The sequence below is a fragment of the Lepisosteus platostomus genome, chromosome 12, assembly GCF_059453375.1.
Source record: "Lepisosteus platostomus isolate fLepPlt1 chromosome 12, fLepPlt1.hap1, whole genome shotgun sequence".
Taxonomy (NCBI): domain Eukaryota; kingdom Metazoa; phylum Chordata; class Actinopteri; order Semionotiformes; family Lepisosteidae; genus Lepisosteus; species Lepisosteus platostomus.
Window position 1 is genome coordinate 5,309,003 of NC_142622.1, and position 15,815 is coordinate 5,324,817.

The window sequence follows — 15,815 nt, forward strand, 5'->3', positions numbered from 1 at the left end:
GCTGTTTTAAGATATATTTACCAAAGAAACTCTAATTACATTGTTAAATAGTTTTTTAAAGTTTTTCAATTACATTTGCAAGGATGTAATGTGAATTAAAAGCATACGGTATGGACCATTAAAAGAAAAGCTGAGGAAATTAAGACAAATTAGGAGGAAAAATGAAAATGCTTTTAGTACCAGGTGCACTGCCATTTTATGAAAGAGATACAACATAAGTATCTTGTCACAGAATAAAAAACCTCCATCCATTTATTAACTGCTTCATGCAATACAGGGTTGCAGTGCAAGACGGAGCCTATCCTGGGGTGCAAGGAACAGGACAGGGCAGCCACGCACACAGGCACACACTGGGGCCTGTTTTCTCTGAAGCCTGTTAAACTACCAGTAGGTCTTTGGACTCTGGGAGGAAACCCACACAGACACGAGGAGAATAACAGACTCCACGAGGTAACAACCCAGGAATTGAACCTGAGGCACAAATCCTAACTACTGCGCCACGAACACGAGTTTTTCAGGACTATAAAAAAAGGTCATAACCTGCCTCTCTCAGTCCATACCCTCACTGTTCGAATGGGCCTGCAGAATAGAATCCATGCATCATAATTCACCAGCTCCCAGAGCTACCTTCTTGCACAAACACACGCTGTAACTTTACTCCTTTTAACAGTGCTGTGTTTCCCCCACTCTTTTATTTAGTTCCTGTAGATGCTTTTCAAATTTCAGATTGTCAGATACTTGCAAATCAGTGATCTCATTATCAGAGGCAGGCAATGTAAGTAACATACAGTAAATGGTTTAACTTGGTTAAATACAAATCATTCTATGTTTTGCATTCATTAATGGTAGAGGTAATCAAAATCTGGTGTAACACTAGCCTAGAATGTAGCTGAAAAAATATTTCAAATGTAATTTGAGGGAGCAATAGTGGTATTAGATTAGCAACAACTCATTGTATACCTACAGTCCAGTATAGCATGCAGATTTAAATTTCAAGTCGTTTAACCTGTTTCCTCAAAATACTACAACAACAAATGCTTGGTGTATACATTATTTGTTAAAAAACAAATCCAGTAATACAATAGCCATTATTATCCTTTACAAACACAGCATCAAGGTTTCTATTGAAACCGCTTAAATTTCTCTACACACCTGTGGGTCACCTGTAGGCTATTTTTGTGAGGGAAAAAATACAGGCTATTGGACACCATTCAGTTCTGAAGGATTAAGTCAGCTGCATTAAGGACTGCATCTAGCAATAGATCTGGGCACATTTCTGTTGACGGAGATACAGTAGTTTCAGTACACATGTGTGAGTAATGTTTCAAGTAAGACAAGGTCATTTGGCCAGGATATCGACTTCAACAGCTTGACTAGGTCAATGGTTACAGAGTTAATGCCTAGGTAGCTTATGCTATACCCAGTCCTGGTCATGGTCATTTCTGTTTCAGTATAGCTTTATTATATATATTGTATATATGAAATCAAAACAAGTACTGATCTTTCAAAGGGAGATAATAAATACCTGTATACATAGTGTGGTGAAATCAAATACAAAATGATAAATCACTGATAGGCTGTATAACTTATTACACAAATACTGATATACTCGAAACTACAAAATGATTCAAGCCAGGTTGCCTTTTAAAAATTTAAGTAACTTAAAAATCTCCAAATTCAGTGTCCAAAAAAAAAAAAAGCAAAGGTTCTAACCGTTCAACCTGGTAGTTGAATTAAAGATTTGTTTCATTAAAGCATTCAACTGAAAAGAAACCAGCCGGTGTGTAGGTACACAGGGGCAGCAGCTCTGAGGGAGGAACCTTCATCGCTGCAAAGTTGTCAGTCTTTGTCCTGGTTGTTTCAACTCCTGGGCTAATTGTAATTCATCTCTACTCACTTGTAGAGGCTTTTCTCTGCTCTGGTTTAAAAAATACCCTAGGCTAAAGTATATTACCAACGCCTTCAACATATAGAACTCTGCATTTTGTCTTAAACTTAATCATTAGCTTCGTTATTACTGGCTCATAAGCTCTTTATAGCTGAGCACCTAATGACGAAGAGACACGGGTGAGAATGATCTTGCTTGTCAAACACTTGCACACCTGCTGTCACCATCCAACCCACCTTAGATTATTGAAGCTTATTGAAGTTGTTTCAGTTGAAAATAAGCAATATTGAAACAAAAATGCTTTATTCTCTGAACAATTCGTCAAACACGCCTACGAAAGCGGGTTCATAAGCCTCTATAGTCACCTCATTTACTTTATGTACTGTTTTTACACTTATTGTAATATTTTGTATTACCCTCAGAGGTTAGTGGGGGGGTTATATGGTAAAATTTGCCTTGACGCGAAATTGGCTTTACGCGCTACTCAAAATTCCTAAACCGCGAGTCGACTGTATTTGCATTTTGTTTCTAGTCACGAATTCGGGATTTTATTTCACATACAAAATAAAATAACCGAGAACTGAGAAGAAAAACAGGTCTCGGGTGTCCGGATTGAGAACCACGGTGTTTAAGGCATGAAGCGGATACATTACATTTCCGCGCACCTGAATGAGAGAAAGTCAGGAACTGGCTCAACAACCCCCATAAACCCTTTTCAAAGCTGAAGAGAATGTACACGCCCGTCGCAAATAATAAATTAAATCAATGAGCTTGTTATCGAGAAGCAGGCTGGAGCAAAACCCAGCAGACCTGATAACCACAGCTTTACACAGGCAACTCAAACTGCCTTTAAAGGAATGATTATCAATAAATAAACATTAGTGAAGTTAATGAATATTTGTGTATTTTCACCTCAGCAATGTAGTGCACGTCTACAGTACATCACAATGCATGGCAAGCGGATTAATAACATTAAAAACAATATCGCCCCGGCAGGCTTACAATAACACACCAGCAATTTTTTTCACGGACGTAATCTCGTTACACTCCACTACCCTGTCCTAACTAAACAATAAAATTGCTGAAAACAAGGATTCGGAATATTACAAGTTAAAATGTCCTTAATTCACCGGACCGTGGCTGGGCAAACTTACCCGGAAAATTGGGAGATAAAATGTACTGTCAAAGTATTGAAACCGTCAAAGTATTCGGCATGTAATACAGTACATGCCTGGTCCGAAATGTCTTATCCCTGAACCCTTTGATCTGCTATTTGTACCGTCCTCCTATCACTGTAATACATTACGACTCTATCTTCGTGGTGCGCCATCATTAACCTGCTGGGGTCCATTAAAAACACGATATTGGTTTTATATCCCTCTCTATAAAGTATGCAAGGTATAGAAGGGACAATGTCTGAATTCGGGTTTCCATTACTTAAGGTTCACTTAAACAAGGTAAAGTTTGCACTTTTTAGACCTACCACTAGCACGTTAAATGCCTCCCTGCTCAGTATTTGTCGATATTATGTGCATGCATAAACTGTTATTCATAATTAATTCATTAATTACGGCAATTGTTCCATGCTCGGTCCACACCTTGTGCGAGATCAGCGGTGCCGCTGTTGGCGAGCACTGCAAAGTCCCGCGTCACGGTCGATATCCCACCCCTAGAGTGCGCTCCGTGTACTCCTGTCAATAGTTCCCTGTGATTGTTCATATGTGTTCCAGGTGTGCCTTGCACCAGGTCGCGCCACGGCCGGGAACCTGAGGGGCAGAGGTCTCACCCCCGACATTTCTCGCTTCTGAGCCGGGGGTCTGGAGGACCTCCCCTTTCGGCGATTTTCACCCTCACGTCTTTCGGACATGGACTCGTGGACTGTGCCCCGGCCCTGTTTTGGACCTGCTCGGATTGGGGTGCTGCTGTTTGTTTCCCCGTTCACTTTCTCACGAACTCTCATGGTTTACTTTAGTGCACCATTCAACACACCCTGTGTGTTTTCCCCGTACTACGCCTCTCGTCTCATTCCGTTCTTCCCGCTTCTCGTAGGGTGTACTACTACAAAACCCAACACCCAACACGGACTGCAGAACCAGTTTGTGACGAGTACAGTACAGTACATGCAGTATGCCGAGTGTGCGTGCAAACACAAACCGCGTCTCTAAACCTCAATAAACCAAGCCCTCGTGTTAGTGAGCATGAAATGAGGAAGGGGCATTCATTTACACACTGCCTAGAGCAGTGGTTCTCAAACTGTGGTACGCGAGCTGGTACATCATATGACCCTGGAACTTTGTTGTGTGCGCTGAAAAATCGGGACGGGTTTTCATATTTTCTATTTTAATACGTGTCGAATACGCAGCTCACGTACTACGATACAGCGCGCCCTAACACTGGAGTGGACACAGCTACAATGTAATTCTATACCATTCTATGGGAATGCGTGCTATGAACGTACTGTAAGTGACCAATTATATTTAAAAAACCGTATCTCCAGCAAACAGAGAGGTAGGAGAATGTGCGTGATTTTGGAACAATTTTGGAGCTGTAAACACAGGAATGCGTAGAAATGCGTGCTACGAACGCTGGTAATCTTGTGAGCACAGGAAAGCGTGATAGAGAACAGAAAAATATTTAAGAACTGTTCTAGGTTAATTTGAGAAAAGTACACCGAGCGTCTCTGTGTTTCGCTCCCATGCACATGAAATAAAAACTTCTTTTAACTTCTGAGACGGACTCCTGAAACGGTAACGGGGAAAAATACAAGCTTGCGGATTGCTAAAGCAGGTAAGCCCCACACAATGTTTGAAGAACCTTTTTTGCCGCTGGCAAAAGAGCTAACACACGTATTATGTGTGGAGAAAAAGCTGCTAAACAGCTCGACCTGCTGCCCCCTCTGAAAGACGCAGTCACTCATAGAATTATTGATGATGATATCGGATGATATCAAAAGTACGCTGACAGCGCGCGTTAAGATGAGCAGATGTTTTTCACTGCAATTAGATGAGTCTGTAGTCGATTTGGCCAATTCGCTCGTTTACGTTAGATATGAGTTTGAGAGCATGTCCCGTGAGGACTTTCTGTTCTGTAAACCGCTACCAACAGGAACTACAGGAGAGCACATATTTCAGTTTCTGAATGAATTTATCGAAGAGAATGGCCTCCACTGGATAAAATGTGTCGGAGTTTGTACAGACGGTGCCAGAGCGATGACAAGCCGACACAGCGGTGTAGTTGCACGAATTGGAGAGGTTGCTCCAGAAATGAAGCGACACATTGCAACATCCACCGCGAGACCTTTGCCGTCAAGAAAATGCCTGACGATTTAAAGACTCTGTTAGACTCTGTTGTGAATTGTATCAAGGCTCAAAAAATGAATTCACATCTGCTTTGCTCGACTAAACAGGCTCACCCCTCTCACTGAAATGGTGCCTTTTTATTATTTATTTTTATTTGGTGTTGTTCCTGTTTTTTTTTTCTGTAAAGGGCTTTGAGAAGCCACCTTTAAAGGCGCTATATCAAATAAAGTTTATTGTTATGTATTATATGTGTGTGTGAGTGTGTGACAGGCGAGCTCATGTTGGTCATTGAGAATTTCTGGGGTTCCTATGAGAAGATGACTTGTAGGTGGTACTTGGATGCTTTGGTTTGAGAACCACTGGGCTAGAAGAAAGAAAAATTCCTCGTTTTGTCATGTTAGGCGCTAGGAGAAAGAAAAAATCCTCGTTTTGTCACGTTAGGCACTTCCTTAGGTGTCTAACCTAGGGGTTGGGTAACCGGCTCTTGAACTTCTTGTTGTCTGTAAAGTGCACAGTTCTTCAGTTTTTAATGCTGCAGTCGGTGTCAACCGAGTTCAGTGCTACGTTTCTTATTTTGTATGTATTGTATCACTCTGTGGTCGTCACCTTCAATTCTGTCATGGAGAGCAATTTGTCGTCTCGTGGAGCACGTATTGCGGCATACAGGGGAGTCCATAGGACTGGTTTTGACATGTACATTAAAGATCCCTTCAACAAAGAAAACAATCCTCAGGTAACGTAAAGTAGAATCTTGTTGCTGTACAGGTGTGATGAAAAAAAAAATGCCTTTGTTATTTTAATTTTGACTACTGTCTATAACATAAGCATTTTTACATGCAAGTAAATGTAGGCTTTGGTTTTAATTTAATAAGATACATCTATTAGATATTTGGATTGAAATCAAATTTAAAAAAAATGTTTTTAAGCAAAAAAAGCAAAAAGCGTGAGGCCTGTAGGAAAAGAGAGGTCTGACTAGATCAAATGCGATATTAATTTCTTCCATTTATTTGAAGTGATGTCTCTTTCAGGGAATTCTGAACTTTGGTAACAGTGAAAACAAATTATGCTATGATATTCTTGAAGAAAGAGTAAGTACCCTGCTTTTTCTTCTAATTTAAACTTCCTGCAGTTTGTTTTTATGTGCAGCATTTATTGAAGGCTTCTGTAGCTCAAAATGTGTATATAATCACAGATGGTAAACTTTTTAAAATGGAGATGTAATCATTAAATAAAAACCTAGCGATGCACTAAGTAGTCCAGTCTTTTACTACAAGTATGGCTTTAAGATGAATAGTCCTGAATATGTATAATATGCATTCTGAATTTTGTGATGTTTGCCTGATTTAAATGTATAAAATGTTATCTACAACATGGCTAAGAGTTTAAGGTTAACGAGAAAAAGATTTAATGTTTATCTTGCTTATATGCATGTATTTGTGGTAAGTTTAAATTTTAAAGATATGTTTTTCACTTTGCATTTAAACAAAACGTTCTTTATGCTTATGTAATGTCAGTTTTAATGTTCTTAAAATGTTTTAAGAAAATTCAAAGCCAAGAGTAAAAGATCCTTTGCAAAAAAAATATTTTCTGTCTTCCAATGTTATCCCCCAAAGCTCACAAAGAATATACAGTATAAATGAAGCTGTTGTTGTGGCAGACTAAATTCGAAGGCATTCAGCATTACATAATCATGATGTTAGACACTCTGTCGTCTAACACGAGGTCTCTGTCTTGCAACACCGACACAGAATGTCCTGCTGACATTTGCAGTTCAACAGTGCTGAGCCTTACCATGGTTCTAAGGTCTTGTCCATAATTTTCATCACAGAAAGGGTACTGAGATCCTTAGTGGCAACAGAAATTAGGTTAGAAAAAAGGTTTTCTAGAGTAGTCTAAACAGGAGACACTGTTTCTGCGGATATCCTTCCAGGTGTTGATGTTGCTTTAAACATTGTAAACTTCGGCCACATAATATACTTTCCTATGCAAAAAATACACATGCCTAAAATACTTCTAGATTTATGCATACAGATGTAAAATACAGCATTGTCTTGAAATCTAGAATATATTTTTTTATAAATTCAGCTTGAATATTGTTTATCCAAAGCAAGGTGAGTGATCGGTCCCTTGTCTTCACCAGCCATGGGCGGTGACTGTCTGTCGTTGCAGATAATTTCTTTCTGTCGCACGTCTCGAAGTACACAGCAGTACAGTATATTGCGATCGAGACGGCTCTTGCGCATTCAGAGGTGTTGTTGCTAGAGGTTCCTCTAGAGGGAGCCCCAGAGATCACGGCGGAGAAGAGCGAATGAACAGCACAGGTCCTGCACAAGCTACGTCTAAAGTCGGGACGGCGCTATATGCTGTATATTGAGCTAGCAATACTTGCAACAGTTGTCATTGTGATTCAAATAATAATAAGTGCTCCTATCAAAGAGCTCCGGTAAACGCACGCATGACCAAAAGTTTTGCTTTCGACTTTTAGCTGTCTAGGGCTCAAGCGAACTGCCTGACGCCAGAATTGCTGCAGTATTCTGACCTACAGGGGCTGCGTGGGTAAGATCACACTGATTACATTGCTGTTATGATGTATGGAGATTTGCTTGCTGGATCTGTTTCCCTTTGGCGGACGTATACCTCCTTGGAGGCTGTGTTATACCAGATGTGTAACTGCGGAGAAGTCCCGTCCTGTCCGGTAAACGAGACGAGCAGGGTTATTTTGTTTCTTTTAGTAGTTCGTGTTATGTGCTATAACTGTAGCTGTAACTGTACTGTACTTACTGTAAAAAAAAAAGTCACGGTAAGTAGTGATTAGACAGAAACACTTCATTTGGAAAAGATCAAATAAAAAACCCTTTTTGACTATCGTCTGTTTTTTTTTCTTGCATGTGGTACATTTGTCGATCTAGGTTTTTTTGCAGTAGATTCTGTAGGACTGCACTTGTACACCACAATGTCCGACTAGAGCACCATAAGCAGACCAGAAGATTAGATTAGATGTCCACGAAATGTGTCACAGATAGAAGCCAAACGGCAAAAAAATACAAACTCGAAGGCGACGCCCAGTCCGAGGCGTGGTATTTCATGTTACATCCCCACTTCTTCCAAGTTTGAGCGACAGAATTCTCTCTATTTTTTTATCATTTGAATGGTATACATGAAAAATGCATCGGCTGCGTTTCCTTCTTTTCCCCATAATCTTTACAGTTAATTTACCAGAAAAGCTGCAACAAACTGCCTAAGATTTACCCAAATTGCGATGATTTTAAAATATTTCTTTTAAAATAAAAGGTAACTGAACGGTTCCACCCAAACACCAACTCTTATTTTATTTACAGATTTTTTCTGATGTCGCCTGTTAACGTTTTCTTTTTTTTAGAAGTTGCCCCGCTTATTCAAAGCAAAGTGACAGCAGTTGTTAGCCCGCAATCGAGCAGCCCGCCGTAAGACATTTTAAGAAAATTAACTTTATTACCGCAATGTATACAATTCTTTAAAAGAATGCGGTTCTAAAATAACGTTTCTTCAAAACAATTATAAGCTCATAAAAAGTGTGATTGTGCTTGATCAATCATATTGTTCGGCAAGTGGGCTGGTGTCCCGGGTGTTACCACTTGCTGAAACTCATTGCCTGCCTCCTAAATCCTGCAACCCCGAGACAGGGCCGAGGAGGGGTCACCTGGCAAATCTGTACCGAGACTGGGGGGGTCACCATCGGAGATCGGAGTTTTACTTGTGTATCTACATAATACATTCAATGTACGTGGTAAAAAAAAAAACACTTGTGTTTTCTCGAGTTTGTGTTTCCGAGCATTGAAGAGAAAAGGCCCGATTAGCATGTTATCTGTACAAGTTTCCTTCTTTTCCCCCAGTTTATGGATTGGAATATATGGCAAAATGCAGCTTGTGTCAGAAAGCCGTTTTAATTAAGGGTTTATTGATAACGTATTGTGTAATAATATTGTAAATCCAATTCTTTAAAAGCCTGTTTGATTATGTTCGTATTTGTTGATGGTGCAGTTGTTTCCAACACTTTCTTCTGTGGGGTACATGCTGGCCTGCTATGTACTGTCTGTCTGTTTCATTTATTCTCTTTACTGCGTTCTGCTCTTCAGTTTCCGGGAAGAGACGGCAAACTTTCTCACCGAATATTGCAGAGCTCCGACTCCACTAAACCCCGAGCATGTAAGAACATTTGATTTTCCTGTTTACTGATAGTTAAGGATTCTTTGTTGAAGCATGTGAGGGAAATCACGACATTTTTTCTATTTTGAATTTCTATCTAGCTTTGTTCTATCTTGGATTTCCCGCATGGGATTAATAAAGTACCTACCTATTTCTGCTACATTTACATATTCAGTTTTCCCCTTATCTATTTAAACAGGTCCTATTATTATTATTATTATTATTATTATTATTATTATTATTATTATTATTATTAATAATAATAAAATAATGATGATAATAATAATAATTCCTTACATTTATATAGCGCTTTTCTGGACACTCCACTCAAAGTGCTTTACAGGTAATGGGGACTCCCCTCCACCAACACCAATGTGCAGCCCCACCTGGATGATGCGACAGCAGCCACAATACACCCTTAAGCTCCCCACACACCATCTCCCAGTGGGGAGGAGAGTGATGAAGCCAGTTCAGAGATGGGGTTTATTAGGAGGCCATGATTGTTAAGGGCCAATGGAGAACTTTGGCCAGGATGCCAGGATGACACCCCTACTCTTTTCGAGAAACGCCCTGGGATTTTTAATGACCACAGAGAGCCAGGACCTCGGTTTTGCGTCTCATCTGTAGGACGGCACCTTTTTAGATTATAGTGTCTGGGGCATTAGGACCCACACAGACTGTACTGTAGGATGAGCGTCCCCTACTGGCCCCACTAACACCGCTTCCAGCAGCAACCTTAGTTTTTCCCCAGGAGGTCTCTCATCCAGGTACTGAGCAGGCTCACAGCTCCAGTGGATCGCCAGTTGTGAGTTGGAGGGTGATATAGCTGCTGGCTATGTTAGGTACAGTAACTAACTCTCTTGCCTATAGTGTTGAAGACTGGAGTCTGAAATCCTGCTGTGATCTGTCTGTCCCTATGCTGATGTGCATTCATATACACTACATAAATCAGGGTGTTGGGTATCATTTCTCAGGCCACAATTAACTTGACTCTTGATAGCCCTGTCCAGTGTATCAGCTTTGTGGCAAGTTTGATTTTGTGTGACCTGTGGGAATTGTTTTTACAGATTGTTGTCCTTAATGGGTGCACCTCTGCTCTTGCTGCCCTGACCACTGTGTTGATGGAGCCTGGAGGTAGGTGTGCAATACACTGGCAGAGAACAATACACAGTTCTTATACTGCCAGCCTGGACCTCACAGAATCCTTGGAAATTCTCCCGTTTTTTTTTTGTTTAGATGGCTACCTGATTCCCTCACCTTACTATGGGGGTATAGCTACATACACGTGGCTGTATGGAGAAGTGAACCCAGTTCCTGTTCCACTGGACAGTAAGGTTAGCCAGATATACTGTATAACGCACTGTGGCCTGGCAAGCAGGACTCTGGTTGCAAGCTGTATTTGTGAATTGCATTGCAGATTTCCAGAGGTACAGGATATCCACTCATGCTGGCAGTCGATAAGCTAGAAGATGCCATGTCTGAGGCCACAAAGAAGGTAATCAGTGCCTTTTTAGATTGCTTCTGTGTTTTTGCCGTTTTGACCGATTGGCCAGTTTGAAACTGTGGCAGTGTAACCTTGACAAGGCTGTGCGGAGCGTTTCATCATGCCGTTTTCCTATGTTGGCTCCCTGTCTTTCTCAGGGCATCAGAGTCAGAGGTTTAATCCTGACGAACCCTCACAATCCTTTAGGGGTGGTTTACCCAGCTGAAGTACTGATGGACTGCCTGGAGTTTGCACACAGGTCAGAGGTCCAACACAGCCTGTTGTTAGCTTCTTAAAATAACTCATCTTAAAGAAAAGCATGATGGAAGCACAGCATTTTCTGAGAAGATCGTGTTTGTTCTAATGGTACAGCTTCTAATATATCATCTGTCATTTATAGTAGATCAGACAGCAAGAACTATAACGCCATAAAAGAAAATAAATTAATTTCAAAACACAGGTCATGCCTGCCATCTGTTGTCTGTATCTTCCAGTTACAACTTTCTTGACGACTGAAATTACTGAAAGGATTTACTAGTTACAGCTTTTCAGTGGATTTCAATTAGGAAGCTCATAATTACAAAATGTACAGCTTTCTCATGATGTTTTAGAAAGAAGGTATAATCTTGATAAAATGTGTGTGGTTTATAACTACAATAGAAAATAGATTGATTTTAAAAGTTGGATTCATAAATGAATAAAAAGTATTGATATATTAATAAGGAGAATAAAAAATGTAAAAAAACATAATTTTGCTGTTTCCTTCTGCTTGCTCGCAGGTATAAGCTACATGTAATTGTTGATGAGATATACATGTTATCAGTATATGATGGAAAAGCCTTCACAAGCATTCATAGCTTCGAAAGGTAAAAACCCCCAACTTTTTTCAAGAATAGAACAGTATACTGCTTTGGTGGATGTCATAACTCTGCATAATTCCAATCACGCAAAGAGAATTGTGTTGGGAAATTCTGATTTCTGTATTTTAAAATTATAATTGTATTATTATTACCACCTGTTAATAGACACCTATGACGATTGAATTTTGCAGTTTACACAGGGAAACTGTGATAACATTTTGTAAAAAAAAACATCAAAGAACCATTCAAACCTTTAGTCATTGTAGCTTTCAGCTCCTGCCCTTCTCTCTCTGCTTTTAAGCTTTAAAAATATTTAAGCCTGTTTTCTGGCCTAATAGCCAACTTGACAAAATACAGGGTAAGCCTGAAGCACATAACAGGTCTTAACTGGTGGATGCTGCACATTGGTGGTGGTGTAGGGGAGTCCCTATTACCTGTAAAGCACTTTGAGTGGAGTGTCCAGAAAAGCGCTATGTAAGTGTAAGCAATTATAATTATTATTATTAGCTCCTGTCCTGAAGGACCCAGTTCAATTCCAGCTCAGCTCTCCTGAGCCAGTAAGTGTCTCTTTTACATTTTTTCATTTGTTTTCCACTTGTGCGCAGGCAGCACTAATTCAGGTAACTTTCATGAGCATGTTTAGGCGGGGTGAAGCAATGAGCCAGAGTGCATGTGACCCTCAGCTGCAGGTCTGGGAGCCGGCGTGTAATAAGATATGTACAGGAGACGACGTGACACACCAGAGAGGACAGCAGAAGCACTGCTCATGTCACCGTGTACAGTATGTTTCCTTTTCTTTCAGCTTACCTGATCCAGAGCGAACACATGTGCTGTGGGGATTTAGCAAAGTAAGGATGGACAGATGCCTGCCAGGCTTATACTCTGGGGGGTGGGTTAATACCGCAGGCTGATCCAATCTGTGTTGTGCGGTTTCTGTACTGCAGGATTTTGCACTGGCTGGGCTTCGGGTGGGAACTGTCCACACCAGGAACCAGGAGGTGCGCAGGGCTCTGATCCGGTTGGCTAGTTTTCACAGCTGCGCTGGCCCGACCCAGCAGCTGCTTACCCACCTTCTTCAGGACAGAGGTGCCGAGCAGCCGTCTTGCCCCCTTCCTCACTCTCAGAGCCTCCTTTCTCTTCAGATCAACTTGATCTGACCATCATTTCCCATTGGCCCTTCCCAATCATGGCCTCCTAATAATCCCCATCTCTGAATTGGCTTCATTACTCTGCTCTCCTCCCCACTGAGAGCTGGTGTGTGGGGAGCGTTCTGGCGCACTATGGCTGCCGTCGCATCATCCAGGTGGGGCTGCACACTGGTGGTGGTGGAGGGGATCCCCATTACCTGTAAAGCGCTTTGAGTGGAGTGTCCAGAAAAGCGGTATATAAGTGTAAGCAATTATTAATTATAATTAGTATAATTGCTACTACGTCTTACAAGTCAAAATGGAGGCATTGATTTTTGCATGTGGACACATATGTTGAACTTTTTGTTTCTCTTAAATGAAAATCGCTGATAGGGAGGTTAGAATTAATGACTTAACATCTCCCCCAAAAGTCTCACTGATATTTTTAAATTTATGTTTATTCCAACACCTGTGATTCGACGTGGTATCTGTTGCCCTGAACTCTGTATTTGCAGGTCAATTCTGAAATCCAGTGAAACAAACATTTTCTAAAATAGTAAAAAAACAGAGAGCAGTTTTGAGTATATAAGATATATAGTACATAAAGCTTAAAGAGAAATGCTGAATAATCGCAATGTCATCTACTTAGTTCTAAAAAAACATGGCAAAAAACTGCACTTTAATAGGTGAGTGTTCTGTTATGGTAATTGGTATGTTATTTAAAACATAAATATTAAAAATGAGCAAGTCAATCTGTCACTGTAGGACTCGACTAAAAACTAAGACAACTTCAGTATAAGGCATGGTTTAGTGCTACCAATGGTGTTGTCTATCACCAAAGTTTTCTTTATTTTTTAACCCCTGTTTTTTATGGTTCTTGTTATTGGTTAACGTACGGTATATGAATGCAAACCTCCATGTGTTTTTTTTAATCTAGACTGGATAAACACAACATTTCTGCCCTCCAACAGAAGGCGACTCTTGGAGTCCAGGGCAATTCTAGTTAAAGGACTGCAAGACATTGGCGTCTCAGTTCTTAAAAGCTCTGCTGGCTTCTTTGTTTGGGCTGATCTGAGATCATTCTTAAAGGAACAGTCCTTTGAGGCAGAGATGGACTTGTGGTGGAGGCTGATTCATGAGAAAGTGTTCATTAGCCCTGGACAGGTCTTCAGCTCTTGTGAGCCTGGTTGGTTTAGAGTGGTCTTTTCGGACACAGTTGAAAACATTAAGATAGGTAAGTACTGTAATACCACCTTGATTTATGTACTCATTTTCCATCTCCATTGTATCTTTACCTGAGATTTTACCAATTGCACCCTAGTCTTTTTCTAGATTTATGGGTAACTAAATGCACAATGCTGTATATTAAAACCCTTGGGGCAGTATGGCAGTACTGTAGTTAGCATTGCTGCTTTGCAGTGCTGGGGTCTTTTCCGGACCCCTGTGTGGATTTTGTATATTCTCCTCTGTGTTTGTGTGGGTTTTCCCTGGGTGCTTCTGCTTCCTCCCACAGTCTAAAGACATCCAAATAGGTTAATTGACTTCTGGGAAAATTGGCCCTGGTGTGAGTGTGTGTCTGTCCGCCCATTGTGATGGACTGGGGTCCTGTCCAGTGTTCATCCCATCCGGCTTGTGGCTATAGGGGCCAACGGGGGCTGTTGCACTGCACTGGGGTTTTCCTGAAGTTAAGGCACAGCGAGAGTCAAGATTTCAAATGTCAGACTGTTGGGAGATACAGCCAGTCTTAGACCCTGTGATGTATTGTGCTTAGCACTGCATAGTCTTGTTCAGTGTGTGCAATGTGACTGTGAGTGGAAGGCACTGAGCAATTAAACCAGATTTTTAATGAGCAGTATGTTGAATGTTCTGTCCAAGGGAAATTGTTCTTTGATCCTTCTATCAGGGCATTGCAGCATTGCAGTTTTTATAGCAATGAAATGCTCTTGAAAACTGAGTATTCCAACAGTTCCCTTCTCCCCAGGCGTTGACAGAATAAAGAAGGCTTTGGGGGCTCCAGCAATCATAGCTGAGAAGTATGTCCACCACCACGCAAGTTAATTTGAGGATACAGAGGAAAAGCAGCTCATAACCCAAACCACAACCCTGGAGCACATCTGTGCAGTGCAAGCTGAAGGAGCCATGGACATTCAGTTGCACTTGGAGACTTTCTAATTGGGCAGATTGGCAATCTGGCAAACAGTAGATTTATAGGACAGTACAAATGAATGCAATAATAAATGAAGAAACCAAAATGGGCTTATTTATTCTTCTTTAACATTTTGGGCATGGGAAGGATAGATTGTCTACAAAGACTTGGCTCTGAGATCTGTTTGATAGTCTACGTGGAAGAGACACGTTGTCGTACTACAGTTTAGTTCGCAAAAAAAGAGAAAAGTATGTGTGTTTTCTTCTATTTGTATGAGAGAGAGGTTAAAGAGAAAAACGTTTTGGTTTACAGTGAGGTAAATGAAAATAATGAGTGAAGAAAGATGAGCAGCCATTTTACATCCTTGACATGCCCATATTGGAAACAGCTAAACCGAGTTTAAACAGCAATCAAATGTAATATGAGGCAGGATTTGATATGAAATTAAATGCTCATGCCATGCACAAATTAATAAGCATCCATGCCTGTGATGACTTTCAACACTTTTTATTAGTTGCTGTTGTCTACATGAAGTTCAATGATTAAAAAAATACATGAAACCGGGGTCCCAGTCCTTCTGTTAAAGTTCAGCATACAAACAAGAAACCATGCCTAAAAAAACAGGCGTCATACTTGCAGAGGCATTGTGGGATCGTTCACGAGGGTGAAGGCTTGGTTCATCACACTATATTTTGAAATTATGTTTTTTTAGGTTGCTGTTTCTCATCTCATCAATAAAATAACTTACAAAAATTGCTCATTTTGATGGCGAAAAGAAGCAAAAGGATTCAAGACTCACTTGAAACCTTTCTTTCATTTTACCTTAA

General features: G+C 40.6%; 1 protein-coding gene across 3 annotated transcripts; it reads left to right on the top strand.

The window, feature by feature from the left end:
• Window positions 1-4,681: 4,681 nt before the first annotated feature.
• LOC148650920 (putative inactive 1-aminocyclopropane-1-carboxylate synthase-like protein 2) lies at window positions 4,682-15,094 on the top strand. 3 transcript variants are annotated; one of them, XM_088600572.1, is made up of 13 exons: window positions 5,585-5,920; window positions 6,216-6,275; window positions 7,673-7,743; window positions 9,303-9,372; window positions 10,440-10,506; window positions 10,609-10,706; window positions 10,790-10,867; window positions 11,014-11,114; window positions 11,635-11,721; window positions 12,518-12,563; window positions 12,660-12,801; window positions 13,780-14,076; window positions 14,824-15,094. In XM_088600572.1, the coding sequence occupies exons 1-13, from the start codon at window positions 5,717-5,719 to the stop codon at window positions 14,898-14,900; spliced, it is 1,398 nt and encodes a 465-aa protein (XP_088456698.1). In that variant the 5' UTR covers window positions 5,585-5,716; the 3' UTR covers window positions 14,901-15,094. The 3 variants fall into 3 exon arrangements, with proteins under 3 accessions (XP_088456701.1, XP_088456698.1, XP_088456699.1); XM_088600575.1 differs by lacking the exon at window positions 14,824-15,094 and having other exon boundaries at window positions 4,682-5,920; window positions 12,660-12,713; window positions 13,780-13,922; XM_088600573.1 differs by having other exon boundaries at window positions 5,587-5,920; window positions 7,328-9,372.
• Window positions 15,095-15,815: the final 721 nt, after the last annotated feature.